At 51.1% G+C, this 15807-nt stretch overlaps 1 protein-coding gene across 4 annotated transcripts in view; it reads right to left on the bottom strand.

The window, feature by feature from the left end:
* Nucleotides 1–15807, bottom strand: part of VCL (vinculin) — a 104265-nt gene that overhangs the window by 59192 nt on the left and 29266 nt on the right. For all 4 annotated transcript variants that reach the window (XM_075000005.1, XM_075000007.1, XM_075000006.1 and 1 more), the window contains exon 2: nt 14936–15006. In XM_075000005.1, coding sequence (XP_074856106.1) covers nt 14936–15006 — 71 coding nt within the window. The remainder of the gene's footprint in view (nt 1–14935; nt 15007–15807) is intronic.

Here is a 15807-nt window from a genome sequence, read left to right as displayed (position 1 = left end):
ACACAACCCCGCCCCATCAAGATAAACTACAACAATCAGTTGATAGTATGTGGAAACAAAACAACAGATTAGGTCAGGAAGTAAATACTCAGAACACTTCTGAAAGTTTTGTCTAAAATTACTTAGGCTGCTAAATCTCAGGTTCAAAAGTATTTGGGTAGTTAGGAGCCTTTGAAAATTCTACACATTGTCTAATGAAACTAAATTACTCCAGTGCCATTCAGCTAGGCCTCAGAATTCAGAGACTCTTCTCTTGCATATTCACAGAGAGGTAGCCATGTCAGTCTGTATTTTCACAAAACAAAAAAGCAGTCCTGTAGCACTTTAAAGATGAACTAAATAATTTATTAGGTGACAAGTTTTCATGGGACAGACTCAGTTCTTCCAATCTGGAAAATTCTGATCCTGAAATATCTTCTCTTGCAGTCACTGAAATTTCTATGGCACTCCTCATACAAAATCAGGACCTTCTGGGGTCTCAAGAAAAATATGGCACCTTCAACAAGATGCAGCAGTTTATCATCATAAAAGGCGTTACTTTATCCCAACAAACATGGATGTGTGCCACTTATTTAATTCACTACAGTTTGTACCTCTCACATCCAGCACCCTTGTGACCTGACGGGTGCTGGACAGGAGAATTTGCTGGACCATAAGAGGTGAATATTTTCTAGCACATTACCAACACTTCCAATCTTTACTGGCTCTTGGAAGACATTTAGGGGTAAATTCCAGCTAAATAACAGCACAGAACACTGAGAGCCAGGACTGGTGGCTGGAAAAAAACTTTATGGGACCACAGGAAACTTGGCCACGCTCCTAAGTGGTCATCCAGCTAACTAAAATCACATCAGATTACGCAGCTTGCTGAACGAGAGAGTTCCGCATTAGAGAAGTTCAATGTGTAGTAGCAATACCTACAGCAGACTGAGCAGGACGTCTCCCAGGACATTCCAGATCAACACAGACCTGGCTCAGGGTTGCTAACAGTCTCCAAATTAACAGATGGTTGGGTCTTTTCGTTTTTTTTAAAAAAAAAAAATAAATAAAATAAAATAGCTTTGGCCATGGGGCATTCTCCTGACGGGGGCTTCCTCCAACCTGTTCTGGCTGCTCTTCTTTGCCTCTGTTTTGGAGTTCTTCTTCACCATCCCAGCACAGCAACAACTTTTGGTGGGCATGCAATGCACTGCACACCTCTGCCAGTCTCCCAGTTGCTCGGGGGGAGGGACAGAGGACAGGGTACAACAGGCTAGGTGTAGCAACTTCCCACAGATTCCCTGCCAGTAAGTCACAGCAGGGTCATAAATGGAGGCAGTCCCCCGGCTCAGCTGGGTGAACAGCTCCTGTGGGTCCCCTCCCAGGCAGGGAGTAGGGCCTAGATAGGGGATGGTTAGGGCTAAGGAGCGGTGGCAGGGCTGTAAAAGGAACAGGATTGTATCTGCTGTGTGCTGCAGGTTCAGATGCCTGCGTTGTGGGCTCCCTCCTTCTCCCAGCAGACTGCCTGCTGCCTACCTTGGTTTGTCAGCTGGGCTGGGGTTTCACACGTCATCACTGTCAACTCGGGTGAGAGACAGGAGTGTTGTGATGTATGAATGAAAGCACTGAATACTGTTCATTTTTTTTCCTTTAAAGCCATCTTCATATTACATAAGAATGGGTCTGTAAAAGAGGTTGGCTGTAATTTTTTTCTAAAACTGTCCACACACATAATTTTCAGCAGTTGGCAGACCTGACCCAATCTGACCAATCTGATAAGGTTATAGCCCAAGATAGAGTGGCTACCCACTTTCCACAATGAACTGAACTTAATGATTATCCCTGGCACTATGATAAAGGACTATAGCATAAAACCTTAAGATAAATCTTTATGAAAAACAAAGATAGTCAACAAATGAAAGACATTGTATTACAGACACTAAAATATTGCTGCAAGAAACTCATCCTGACAAGGAGCATTTCTTCATTCTCTAAAGTATCTAACATGCTTTCAGCACTGTTTGAAGTACAGGAATACAATTTACCAGAAATTCTTAAATTTCTCACAAAGGTCAGTTAAGGTCACTGATAAAAGCAATTTTTATTAACATACATTTTATTCTAAGAGCCCTCTCTGCTGCAAATTCTAGGGCACAGCAGTAGTAAAGTATCGGAGGGGTAGCCGTGTTAGTCTGGATCTGTAACAGCAAGGAAGGGTCCTGTGGCACCTTATAGACTAACAGAAAAGTTTTGAGCATGAGCTTTCGTGAGCACAGACTCATGTGTGTATCTGATGAAGTGAGTCTGTGTTCACGAAAGCTCATGCTCAAAACTTTTCTTTTAGTCTATAAGGTGCCACAGGACCCTTCGTTGCTGTAGCAGTACTAAAGACTCCTTATACAGATAGTCCCTGACTTACAAACAGGTTATGTTGTGAACACCTGACCATAATTTGATCCTAAGGCAGAAATACCCTTATACAGGTAGCTATCAACTGCCCACTACTGGTAATTTTTATAATATTACTTCACCAGCACACCAAATGTAACAAAGCACATACAAAATAAGAACACACCAGGAGCGACACTGTTTGATCCTCTTCGTATTGCCTCACTATCGTTATTTTCCGTTCTAAATCAATAGCTTTACTCTTCCTCTTCTCACCACCCTTATCACTAGCACTTTTCCTTTTTATTTCCATGATGGCCAAAAGCAAACATGGAAAATACTGTAAGGGAAAAATACATGAGGGAATGAAATGTAAACATGCTGCCCGCCCACAGACACACAAACACAATGTGCTACTGAGAACCAAAACAAAACAAAGGGTGGCAGAACAACATGTTGGCTGCAGCCATGACTGAGCTGCCTGCGCTGTTCAAGAAACTAAACGTACATGGTTCTCAACTTGAAAATATTATATAGTACAGTAATATGGGGTTAAAGGGAGGTTGGTAGTAAGTATGAATGGTCATACGTCGATGTGTTCATAAGTCGTGAAAAGCCTGTACTAGAATCATCTAGTGAAAAATAAGTACTTAAAAAAAAGTTATTTCTGTTCCCAGATGAATAATCATCCACATGAACAAACATTTCAGAGATAAAATATAAAACCCCAATCTTGTATAAGTACAGTTTTGCCAGACTGTTCTTAATTTATCTTCTGGTATATCTCAAATTAAATTGGGATATTTAAAATTTATTCTGAGTGCAGAGACCAGAATATCCATATTATCTTGGGTGATGGAGTGGGGGGGAATCCATGTGTGAGACAAGGAGAGCAGCTCCCAGTGGCTAAGGATGACCCTGGGTCTATAACCTAGGCTGGCAGGTAACACCTCAGCCCTGAACAAAGAGGAGGGTGGAGCCGAGCTGGTTTTGAATTGTGGGCGGCAGTTGGAGGCTAGGGGGTGAGGGAGCTGGAAGGCAGCCAGCCTGAGGAGGGGGAAAGCTACACCCTGGGGGGGCACCCCTCAGCCTCCTCTCCCCAGGATGGGTTGGAATGACTATCTCTGACTGCTGTACTCACGCTTTTGTGAGAAACTGGGCATCTGTTGCCTAATAAACCTCCTGTTGTACCTGCTGAGTGAGAGTCACTCCTGCCAGCAGACGGGGTGCAGTGCATGGGGACCCCTGAACCCCATCACACTTCTTGCTACATGTCCAGAGTTTCCAACTCATCCCCTTTTTCTTTCTTCTTTTCATTAAAAATGAGGTGAGCAATATGAAAAGATTACACAAAAGGAGATTTAAAGAAGATATACTGGTCATGGCCTCATTGACAGAGACAATCAAATAACAGGATCAGGTTTTTAAACTATGATGTCACTAGTTCTGATCTGAATTATCTCAGCAGCCAATGAAGGATGTCACCATGCAATGGCTGCCGAGTGACCTATTTGAAATGAATTTGCTGGTCTCAGTCTCACTCCTCCTTGCAAGCTTCACAGAGCCAGCAACACAGATAATACTAACTTGCGCTCTTGCAAGCAGTCCCACAGAAGCCAAAGCCAAAGGATGCTGAACTAATCTTGCCCCTACCAGCAGCCCCTCCAAGTCAAGGTTAAGGAACATCAACTGGCTGGGGATGAGTGGAAAAAAGATGGTGTGAAACTGGGTGATGAAGTGTAGCCAACCAGGCTCGGGTTCCCCAGAGACGAGGCCGCACCCAGAAGGCGAGTGCTATATTTGGTTTATTGAAAGCGCGTGACACCCGCGGCGGGAGCCCCGGAGACACCGCAGTCACCCGCAGGGGAAGACCTGACACGCCAGAGCTTTGCTCGGGGAGAGGCTCTGTAACCGGCCTCCTAACACCAGCTGATAAAGCTGAACTTATTAACATAAGATTGCCTAAAATTGCTTATGCATTTTTATCACTATTTTTTGTGGCCTACTGCTAGCGTAGCCTTGAAGTCTTTGCAAGCAAGCCTTGTTTGCAGTTGTTGCCATGGCAGGGTTAGTTCTTTTGCAGCTTTTTACCTTGCACAGACTGGTTTGTTTGGAATTTTCCTGAGGATTTACAGAGGGGTTGGACTGCACTTCTGACCGCTACAAAGTCTTCTCACACCCTACACTCCTCCCTGTGACCCCTTTGTGAATTCCGAGGCTAGTAGGAATTAAGTGAGGTGGTTGAGGCTTTTTTGGCAACACAGTGTGCACCTGTGGAACAGACTTGACAACAGCATATGAGAGCAGTGAAAGCAAAGTTACACAAAAGTGTATAGTTTTGCAAGAGACCAGGAGTAGCACTGACACCTGTAAACCATGTGTTCATGAGCTGTCCCACGACCATACTGTGGGGCAGACAAAAGGCAGATGCGTTGATGGCAGTTTGTGCCAACATTACCCATATGTTGGAGCTGTTACTGCTACGTGGGCCCCACTCTGAGGCCGTTGCTACAGCAGTCCAGAGGTACCCATGACCCACCCCATTAAGGGGACTGGGGTTTGTACAGTAACAGGGGCGATGCCCGTGACCCACTTCAGCCGTGTCTACACGTGCCGGCTACTTCGAAGTAGCCGCGCCAACTTCAAAACAGTGCCTGCCACGACTACACGTGGCAGGCACTATTTCGAAGTTGACATCGACGTAAGGCGGCGAGACATCGAAGTCACTAACCCCATGAGGAGATGGGAATAGTGCCCTACTTCCACGTTGAACATCGAAGTAGGGCACGTCCAGCCAATGCGCGTCCCGCAACATCAAAATAGAGGGGTCCGCCACGGCGGCCATCAGCTGAGGGGTTGAGAGACGCTCTCTGCAGCCCCTGAGCTCGATGGCCACCGCGTGCAGCGGCCCCTTAAAGGTCCCCGCCCCCTGCCTTCCTGTGCAGGAAGCTGAGAGAGCATGCAGGCGGCAGCACAGCCACGCGGCTAGCCTGCACGCCTCACAGCAGCCCACAGACACCCCCCCCGCTGCGATGGTTGCCCGCCAGCCCCCCAAGCGACCCCAGAGCACCCCCCCCCAAGGGAAGCCAGGGCTCGCAGGCTGGCAGCCAGCCCAGGAAGCGGCAGCGGGGCCCCTCCTGGACGGAGGCCGAGCTTCGGGACCTGCTGGGGCTCTGGAGTGAGGAGGAGGTGCTCCAGGTAATGGGGAGCAAGAGGCAGAACGCAGATGCGTTTGCTCGGCTGGCCGAGGGCCTGGCCGCCCGGGGTCACCCTGCCTGCACTCCTGACCACATCAGGAGTAAGGTTAAGGAGTTGCGGCAGGGTTACGCCCGGGCCCGGGATGTGGCCAGCTGATCTGGGGCCGCCCCCGTCACTTGCCCCTTTTACAGGGAGTTCAGGGAAATCCTGGGCCCCCGCCACACCTCCTCCCCTCCGGCCATTCTTGATACATTGGCCAGTGAGCCCCAGCAGGCCCCGGAGGCGGAGTCCGCCCCGGAGGCAAGCCCCGCACCCCAGGGGCCCCTCCAGGAGCCCACCCCTAGGGCACCGGAGGAGGAGGAGGAGGGGGGATCCTCCTCCAGCGATGGGGGGCTCTGGATCACCATCCCATCCCGGAGCTCCAGCAGGGCATTCGCCCACCGGGTGTCCCCCAACCATGGGAGGGGACCATCAGGTTTGTACCCCCCGGTGCACACCCCTGGGGTTGAGGGGCGGGGGCAACAGACATGACCAGGGCCCTCCACATGCCCAGATGACCATGGCCCCAAGGACAGCAGTGGCATGTCCCTCAGAAGAGTGCATCAGCCCCTGCCCCCACAGCACGACAGTGCCATGCCCCATCCCTGGGGATGGGGGGAGCGGAACTTAGGGTCCCCCGGGGGGACAGGGCGGGACACCCATCATCATCAGCAGCAGCATCTCCTGGGGGCAGGGATGGGGAACCAGCAGCAGAGGGGTGGGGGGACAAGGGCCATGGCTCAGGGCCCACACTAACGGCTGTCTCCACTCTTCTTCCCCCCTCGTGTTCCGCAGCTGCACCATCGGAGGGACCGGAGAGTGCCAGCAAAGTGTCAGTGGTCCTGGAGAGCCCACCAGGGCCATCACTACAGGCCAGCCCCTTGGCGATGCACCGACCAGCCCCAGGGCGGGGACGACAGTGGAGCCAGCACCACTCCCAGGCGGCGATGGACCCCCAGCTGCTGGCGATCCTCCGGCGGCAGCTGGAGGTCTCAGAGCAGCGCCTGAGGGTGGAGGAGCGGCGCCTCGAACTGCAGGAGCGGGCGCTGGCCTGGCACCAGGAGGCATGGGGGGCCTTTATGCGCACCTTCGAGCGCATCGCGGACTACCTGGCCCCCCATGCTGCGCCGGCCGCCGCTCTGCCTGCCCTGCCTGCTCCACCCGCCGTCGCACCGCCATCTGCCACTGAGGGCCCTTCCGCCAAGGGGGACCTGGGGCCTGCTGACACCCGCTGGCCGTATCTGCTGGTTCGCCCGGCCCCCAGCCAGCCCTGGCCAGGGTTGAGGCCGAGGCGCGGCTTGCAGCTGCCCACCCCCAGCACTGGACATTAGGGGGTGCGGGGCCCAAGACGTGGCCCCCCCTCCCCCTTTGTACATATCCCCTTTACTTGTGTTTTGCAAATAGTTTGTATTAGACTCCTGTTATTTTATGATGATACCTGCCCCCCTGTAAATAGTTCTCCCCTTCCTTGTCTTCCCCTTTTTTTTCCTTTCATCATATAATACATATATATAATATTTATTTTGGTTGTAAACAGTATAATAATAATAATAATAATAATAATAATAATAAGTTCAACATTTTCTGGTTTCACGAACAACATGTCTACTTTTATTTACAAGAAAAGTTGGGGGGGTGCTCTTGGGTGCTCTGTGGTGTGTGCATAGGGGCAGGGAGTGTTGTGGAGAATGTGGGGGGGGGTGCAGTGGGGGGCCTGCCAGTGTTCACCCCGCGGCCTTGTCGAAATGGGCCCGCAGGGCCTCCCGGACCCGGGTCCCTTTGGGGTCCACCTGGCGACTGGGGGCAGCGGGTGGATGGACGTCGGCCCTGCCAGGCTCCACAGCCCAGCCCTGAAAGAATGCCTCCCCCTTGCTCTCAACCAGGTTGTGGAGGGCGCTGCACGTGCCCACAATCTGGGGGATGTTGGTGGGCCCCGCATCAAGGCGGGTGAGGAGACACCTCCAGCGCCCTTTGAGGTGGCCAAATGTGCGCTCCATCACCTGGCGCGCGTGGTTCAGGTGCATGTTGAAGCACTCCTGGCTGGCTGACAGATGGCCCGTGTAAGAGTGCATGAGCCAGGGCCGGAGGGGGTATGCCACATCTGCGATGACACAGAGGGGCATGGTGGTGTCCCCCACAGGGATCTCCCGCTGGGGGATGTAGGTCCCCGCCTCCAGCCGGTGGCACAGGCCGAATTCTGGAATACCCGGGCGTCGTGGGTGCTGCCAGGCCAGCCCACATATATGTCCAGGAAGTGGCCCCGGCTGTCCACCAAGGCCTGGAGGACCACTGAGTGGTCGCCCCTCCTGTTTAAGTAGCGTCCTCCACTGTGCTCCGGGGCACAGATGGGGATGTGGGTCCCATCCAGAGCCCCGAAGCAACTGGGGAAGCCCAGGGTGGCAAACCCCGCGATGGCGGCATCCGGGTCCCCAAGCCGCACGAGCCTGTGGAGGAGCAAGGCGTTGATGGCGTGGACACCCTGCAGGGGAAGCACATGGGAGACCACCAATGAGGGGTGTGCAGGGTGTGTGTGGCCCTCCCCTCTCAGGGCTGCCTCCCCCTCTCCCCATGGGTCCTCTTACCTCCATGGAGGACAGCCCTGATGGTGGCCTTGCCGACACCAAACTGCTGGCCCACGGATCGGTAGCTGTCTGGAGTGGCCAGCTTCCAGACAGCGATGCCGACCCGTTTCTCCACACTGAGGGCACGCCGCATGGTGGTGTCCTGGTGCCTCAGTGCGGGGGTGAGCCACTGGCAGAGCTCCAGAAATGTCTGCCGGCTCATCTGAAAGTTCTGGAGCCAGCGGTCGTCATCCCACTCTCCGAGCACCAGCCGCTCCCACCAGTTGGTGCTTGTGGGGTAGCTCCACAGCTGGCGGCATGTGCAGCGGGGGGTGGGGGGGGCTGCAGGGTTTGGGGTTGCTTCCTCCTCCCCTAGGGGCAGCTCCTCCTCTGTGGCTAGGATATGATCAGCTGCCTCCTGCATGGCATTGAGCAGGGCGAGCACTGCTCCTACAGGGGCGGCTGGGTGGACCTCTGGCTGCTGCTGCTGCTGCTGCTGCTGCTACTGGGGGTTCATGCCTGCGTCGCCGAGATGTGCGTGCCTATGGCTCTGCAAACCGCGTGCTGTGCAGGCTGAGTGTGTCTGGGAGGGGCCCTTTAAGGGAGCGGCTAGCTGTTGCCCCAAAAGTGCTAGTCCTCCCTGTGACCCTGTCTGCAGCTGTTCCTGGCACCCTTCGTTCGATGTGTGCTACTTTGGTATGTAGACGTTCCCCCGCAGCGCCTACTTCGATGTGGTGCTGCCCAACGTCGACGGCACTAGCCCTGGAGGACGTGTAGACGTTATTCATCGAAATAGGTATAAGCTATTTCGATGTAGTGTTCACATGTAGACGTAGCCTTAGTGTTTTGCAAAGCCTACACCACTGCTAGGATTTGCTTTTTCGGGGGGGGGGGGGGGGGGGTGTACCTACCTTTGGCTCCGCGGAGGGCTCGTGACCAGAAGCCGATAGGTTTTTTCGCTGGGTTTCTACCTGCTGCCACAGACCCCAGGATGCCATGTTGCCGACGGTTGTTACCTTTAGTTTAAACGGTTGGCTCTGCAGCGGTGCAGTGAGGCGGGCATGTGCCACCACCGCCTCTTTGCAGAGGTTGAAAGCTTGTTGGTTCTTCTTTGTTTAGTTCCACTGGGTGGCTTTGCGCACAAGCTCCTGTTACGACGGTGTCTAGGGCAGCTTGAACAGTTGGTTCATCTGGTTCCGAGATTATAATGTTGTTGATGTAGTGGTAGCAAGCCGTCTGGTTGGGGAGGTCCAGACACTCCAGATCGGCCTCCACTAGCTGATGTTAGATCATTGGGGAGTGCTTAAAGCCCTGTGGTAACATAGTAAACGTGTACTGCTTTGTTAGCCACGTGAAGGCAAACTGCTTTTGACTCTTGGGATGAATGTCAATAGAGAAAAACGCATTGGCCAGGTCTATGACTGCGTGCCACAGCAAGACTGCCACAGTGATGCGCTCCAGGATGGTAACCATGTCCGGAACTACGGCCGTAAGCTCCAGGGTTACCTTATTGAGTTCTTGATAGTTCACTGGTATGCGCCACGATTTATCTGGCTTCTTCACTGGCCAGATGGGGCTGTTGGAGGCACTTAGCATGGGGCGAATAATCTTTGCCTGTAGCAATGCAGCAATAGTGTTACTGATCTTGTGCTCTCCACCAGGAATACGGTACTGCTTGACTGACACCAGGGTCTGGGGGACCAGCAGGCGCACAGGGTCCCATTTGGGATGTCCTTGCAGTGGGGGCTCCCCAGTTCTGATTGCCCAAATGTATTGGGGGTGCCCAAAGGCAAAACAGCCCATACTGCGTATTTACACGCCAGCCACGCAAAACATCCATGCCAATGATGTATTCACCTAAAGGTGCAGCCAGCAGAGTCGCCCAAAAGGGAAGGGCTTTTCCCAGCGTTAGGGTGACCGTCACCAAATAAGCGGTGGTCTCCACTCCCCCGAGGCCCTGCACAACCACCGCGTGACCCGCAGTCTGGGTAGAATGCAGAATGGTCACCTTAGCTTCAGTGTCTAACAGAGCTAACACATGCTGCTCCCCTCCCCAGGGCCACTTGATGGTTACCGGGATGAATGGGCGCCAGTCCCCTGCTACCTGTCGCACAGCCACAGCCCGTACTGCAGGGGACCCGCCTCCCCCTCACTTCTTAGGGGGAAGGGTCCACTCGACCGGGGCGTTGGGGTCGGTCCTCCCCCCAGCTCCTGTACCTTTCTGTGGTGCCTGAGTCTTGCCCGCCCTCTTGGAGGCACCCACATCCTTACTCCACTGGGTAGGCGGCAGTTGTAACCAACGCTTGTACAAGTTTGGTGTTGGCAAACCATTGATCTCCTCATGGGGGACTCCTGCCTTTAGCAAGTCCATCCACATGGTTCTCCAGGTTACCTGAGCGTGCCCTTTCTCCTGTCCAGGGGCTCCCGCCCGACCACCTTTTGCGGCGCAGACCACTTTTGCGCCTATGACAGCCTCTAACTTCATCAACATTTTAACCAAGTCACCTACATTCCCGCCCGCTGCCATGACCATGGCCATAAGGGAGGCCTTCAGCTCAAGGGGGGCAAGGCGTAACAGAGCGGCTTTGATGGATTTCTGGACTTTTACATCGGCCAGTCCTATGTCAATGAAAGCCACAGCCCAAGCCATGCCCAGCTGCCGCAGCGCACTCACCCCTTTTGGGATTGTACGCCAGGGCCTCACCAGTGCTTCCAGTTCCCCCGGAGAGGGGTAGACCTGGTCCACTGCCGTAGGTAACCAGTGGTACAGGGACGGCGCTTCCATGGAGTTTCCCTGTGCATCAGTAAGACCTTGCATAGTCTGCAGTGCCTGTTTGACCTGTGAATCCTGGGACAACACGCCCATCTGGTAGAGTTCCGCAAGCAGCAGCAACACAGTGTTGCCCGCGTTGTCCCATACACACACTAGCCAGACCAACGGGCCTTCCCCTGGCTGCTGCTTAAAACTTTTTACCATTTCCTGCAACTCACTTGTTTTAAACGTTTGCCAGACCTTATTGCAGCAACCTCCTTCTGCCCTCAGCTCCCGTTTGGGGTGCGCCTGTCTCGGGTCGGTTTGCACAGCCTCCCCGTTCACCTCCCCCTCCTCCACAGATGAGGAAGAGCTCCAAATATTACCATTCCAGGTCTTAGGGTCCCAAGTGGCTAGCACAAGGACCACACTCACTTGGGCCGTTGATACTGGTTTTTTCCCTAGTTTTATGTGCCGCCAACTCACAACTCTTGCCGCCAACACCTCACAACGATGGGTTAACTCTTGAGTCCTTTTGGACTGCGAGGTAACCACCTCCTGCGCTATCACCCACGCATTCGCCAAATCGCAACATTCCTGCTCCTTCCTCTCCAGCGCCTTTTGCAGGCAGAGAAGCTCATCATGCAGGGCCCGGAGGGCAGTTAGGAAAAGCCATGCTACCTCTCCCACCGCCCTTTTTCCCGTCCCTGGCTGGCGGCTCAGCCGCAGCCGACGCAAAGCCCCTTCTACCTGTACTGGCGTCACGCCTGCCACCTCCTGCAACTCTGGCCAGTCTGCTGGGGCTGCCCAAAAGGCCACCATCCGCACTACCGGCCCCCATCGCTCCGTCGAGAGCCATCCTGGTACGCGCTGCAGGAACAGCGCTGGCTTCCCTGCCTTCCCCGCTTTTGACCAAAAAGGCATCGTACCTGGAGAACCCTGCTCGCTGCGCCAATTGTAGCCAACCAGGCTCAGGTTCCCCAGAGACGAGGCTGCACCCAGAAGGCGAGTGCTATATTTGGTTTATTGAAAGTGCGTGACACCCGCGGCGGGAGCCCCGGAGACACCGCAGTCACCCGTGGGGGAAGACCCGACGCGCCAGAGCTTTGCTCAGGGACAGGCTCTGTAACAGGCCTCCTAACACTAGCTAATAAAGCTGAACTTATTAACATAAGATTGCCTAAAATTGCTTATGCATTTTTTATCACTATTTTTTGTGGCCTACTGCTAGCATAGCCTTGAAGTCTTTGCAAGCAAGCCTTGTTTGCAGTTGTTGCCATGGCAGGGTTAGTTGTTTTGCAGCTTTTTACCTTGCACAAACTGGTTTGTTTGAAATTTTCCTAAGGATTTACAAAGGGGTCAAACTGCACTTTTAACCGTTACAAAGTCTTCTCGCACCCTACATGAAGCACACACTGCACCACTACCAGGCGCATCAGATCTGTTCTGTGGTGGACTGACTATAAGCACCAGGATTGTCAAAGAACTGTTAAACATTAATTCATTTAGAATGAAAGCCTAAATAAAAACCTTTTGTAATACAGATTATTTGTTCAAATGCTGTACTAGAACTTTAGATCTTCAGAAACTCAGAATGTGCTTTGTTTCTTTAAATAAGTGCTGTCTAGAATATGTTTTATCAGTAAGCAAATAGCTGTGATTCACACTTTTCAATACAAAACAAATCCAAACAAAAACAAATGCTTTTCAACTTAATACTTTGGCACGTGGCAAAACACTTATTTTTTTAAAACATGGAATTTGTTCTTCATTAACCCAGCATCTATTACTTAGATATCCTTCATAAAACTTCCAACGCAATTCCACTTCAGCCTAACATATACTAACTTGCTGAACGACTGATACTTAAAAGTTTCCCCAGAGCAGTGCTGGCTCACTAAATTCCAGGAAAGTTATTAATTTCTGCCATCTGGTTCTCCCTTAAACAAAGCACATCAACTAAATAAGGTGAAACCATGGTTAACCACATGTCTTGGACAGCAACAAAATAAAACATTTTGCATTACACTGAGGGAACAGCAATACAAAAGATAAGCTTTGAAAAGCATAAGCATATCCCTGTCATGCCTGTGAATCTTCAAAAAGTCTATTACCAAAAATTATTTAAAAATATTTCTCTCTGCGAGCCATTCTCTTTCTCTTCCCTTCTCCCACCACACTCTCCCCCTCTTCCAGCTGACAGTACTCTTTTGTTTATTATTACAGTATTTGGTTCAGTAGTTTCCTGTTCTGGTTCTTGAGCATCTTGCCTCTCTCTCCCCCAGGAAAACATTAAGATAGTGATTTACCATGTGCCAGCAGAAACTGCTAATAAAGAAAACGCTGAACTCATTGAGGTGGGTAGGTATGGGAAATCTTTTCAATGAGAGTTTGTCATTTGACAGTGACAGTAACAGTGACAGTTTAATGACCATTAAAAAGTGATGTTTCATTTTTAAGACTCGGGTCCACAGAGGAGAATATAATTTGCCTTCAGTGCCGAGTCATGAATTTAATTAGAAGGTCCCCTCGGTTAGTCTTTAGGGGTCTTAAACACATTTCCAAGTGAAGTTATGCAGCAATGGGCTATGCTGTCACAGACATAGTCCTCCAGCCAAAAGACTTGAAAATACTTATTGGGAGAACAGCACCATACATTAGAAAAATCTCCTTAGCACACTTCATACCGATTCATGAAGATACACTGTTATTTATACTTCCTCCATGCCGACACCTCCAGAGCATAAGATAACCATGGGTTTGGGGGCAGAGGAGGTGAATGTGGGGGAAAGCTACCCATGAAAACAAAGGCTAGCAGAGATTTGGCATCTGGCTATAGCCGCGTCTACACGTGCCGGCTACTTCGAAGTAGCCACGCCAACTTCGAAATAGCGCCCGCCACGTTGAAAGTTGAAGTTGAAATCGACGTTAGGCAGCGAGACGTCGAAGTCACTATCCTCATGAGGAGATGGGAACAGCGCTCTACTTCAACGTTGAACGTCGAAGTAGGGCACGTGTAGCCGATCCGCGTCCCACAACATCGAAATAGCGGGGTCTGCCATGGTGGCCATCAGCTGAGGGGTTGAGAGACGCTCTCTCCAGCCCCTGCGGGGCTCTATGGTCACCGTGTGCAGCAGCCCTTAGCCCAGGGCGTCTGGCTGCTGCTGCTGCAGCTGGGGATCCATGCTGCATGCACAATGTCTGCAACCAGTTGTCGGCTCTGTGGATCTTGCGCTGTTTAGTGCAAGTGTGTCTGGGAGGGGCCCTTTAAGGGAGCGGCTTGCTGTTGAGTCCGCCCTGTGACCCTGTCTGCAGCTGTTCCTGGCACCCTTATTTTGATGTGGGCAGCTTTGGTGTGTAGATGCTCCCCTGCAGTGCCTACTTCGATGTTGTGCTGCCCAACATCGACGGCACCATCCCTGGAGGACGTGTAGACGTTATTCATCAAAATAGCTTATTTCGATGTAGCATTCACGTGTAGACGTAGCTTATACCTGTTAGCAAAAGCCTAAAACCTTTCTTGCTAAGCAAATAAATGAGACCAGAGAAGAGATGACATATCTTTGAGCATATCCACCATTAAAAATAAAAGGTCCTCCCCTTCCCTGGGCAGTAAAAAAGTCTATTTTTAGATCAGGGATGGGCAAATGCTGGCCCACAGCAGAGATCTAGTCCACCAGGATTTGTCCCTGGTGGGCCTCCACCTCTATATTTACCTGTGCTTCTGCTGGTATCAGATCACAGCTTCCATTGACCACAGGTCCCCATTTGCACCCAATGGAAGCAGCAGAAAGTGGTGGCCCAGTTCATGCCACTTTCTGCCACTTCCATTGGCCACGAGTTACAATCCCTGTCCAAAGAGAGCTGTGATCACCTGGTATCTGAGGAGGTGCAGGTAAACATAGAAGTGGTGGCTCGCCAGGGACTAACCCTGACATGTCACCTTTTTTATTGTCACACTTATTCTAGATGTAGGTTCCTGTACCTATGGCAGACACTTTGGTATTGATAAGCTTACTTGATAAAGGCTGGTGGCATGTCCCTTTTCAAAATCTGGTCTTCGGTTGTCTGCACTGTTTCTTTTCCAACCTGCAAGAAAAATCCAAGAGTCATATTTAACCCCTCAGTTTTGCAGTGTCAGTTCAACATTTGCATCAGATCATGCACCAACAAAAGGAACTAGTAAGTGACAAGCCCTTAGCTAGTTTTGGTAACTTTTCTACAGAGTTCTGAATATATAAAGGTGCTAAATACAGGTTGAACCCCTCTTGTACGAACACGTCCATAGTTCGGCATGATTTTAGTTTGCCAGATGACCACTTATCATGGGTGTGGTCAAGTTTCCTGTGCTCCCATATGGTTTATTTACAGCCACCAGTCCTGGCTTTCAGTGCTGTGTGCTGTTACTTACCTGTAATTTACCTCTGTCTTCCCAGAGCCCAGTAAGCAGTGGAAGTGTCAGTAAAGTGCTAGACAATATTGATCCCCCTGTATTCTGGCAAATGCTCTCATTTGGCACCAGTCAGGTCCCAAGGGTGCTGCACAAGAGAGGTTCAAACCTGTATTAGAATTTTTAAATGCTACTCTTTTTGGAATGTATTAAATTCATGGACAATAAACAGTTTGTTATTCAATGTACAAGTTCTGTGGAATGCAGTATGGTAATATTATGTTCCCTCTACCGATCTGCTCAGATTAATAATACTAACACATACATTTCCAATATTGTTGCAATTAAATTTTGAGGAAACGATTCTCACTACTGCCAAAAGACAATTTTCTGATTAGGTGTTGCACAATTCAAGAACACCAACTGCAGCACTGAGCAGTAAAAATAAGATGTTATCGATTTATTTTTATAAAGCACAGAACATAGTTGGACAGTCTTAT

The sequence above is a fragment of the Carettochelys insculpta genome, chromosome 7 (genome assembly GCF_033958435.1).
Source record: "Carettochelys insculpta isolate YL-2023 chromosome 7, ASM3395843v1, whole genome shotgun sequence".
Classification (NCBI taxonomy): Eukaryota; Metazoa; Chordata; order Testudines; family Carettochelyidae; genus Carettochelys; species Carettochelys insculpta.
This window is presented reverse-complemented; position numbering and strand designations above follow the sequence as displayed.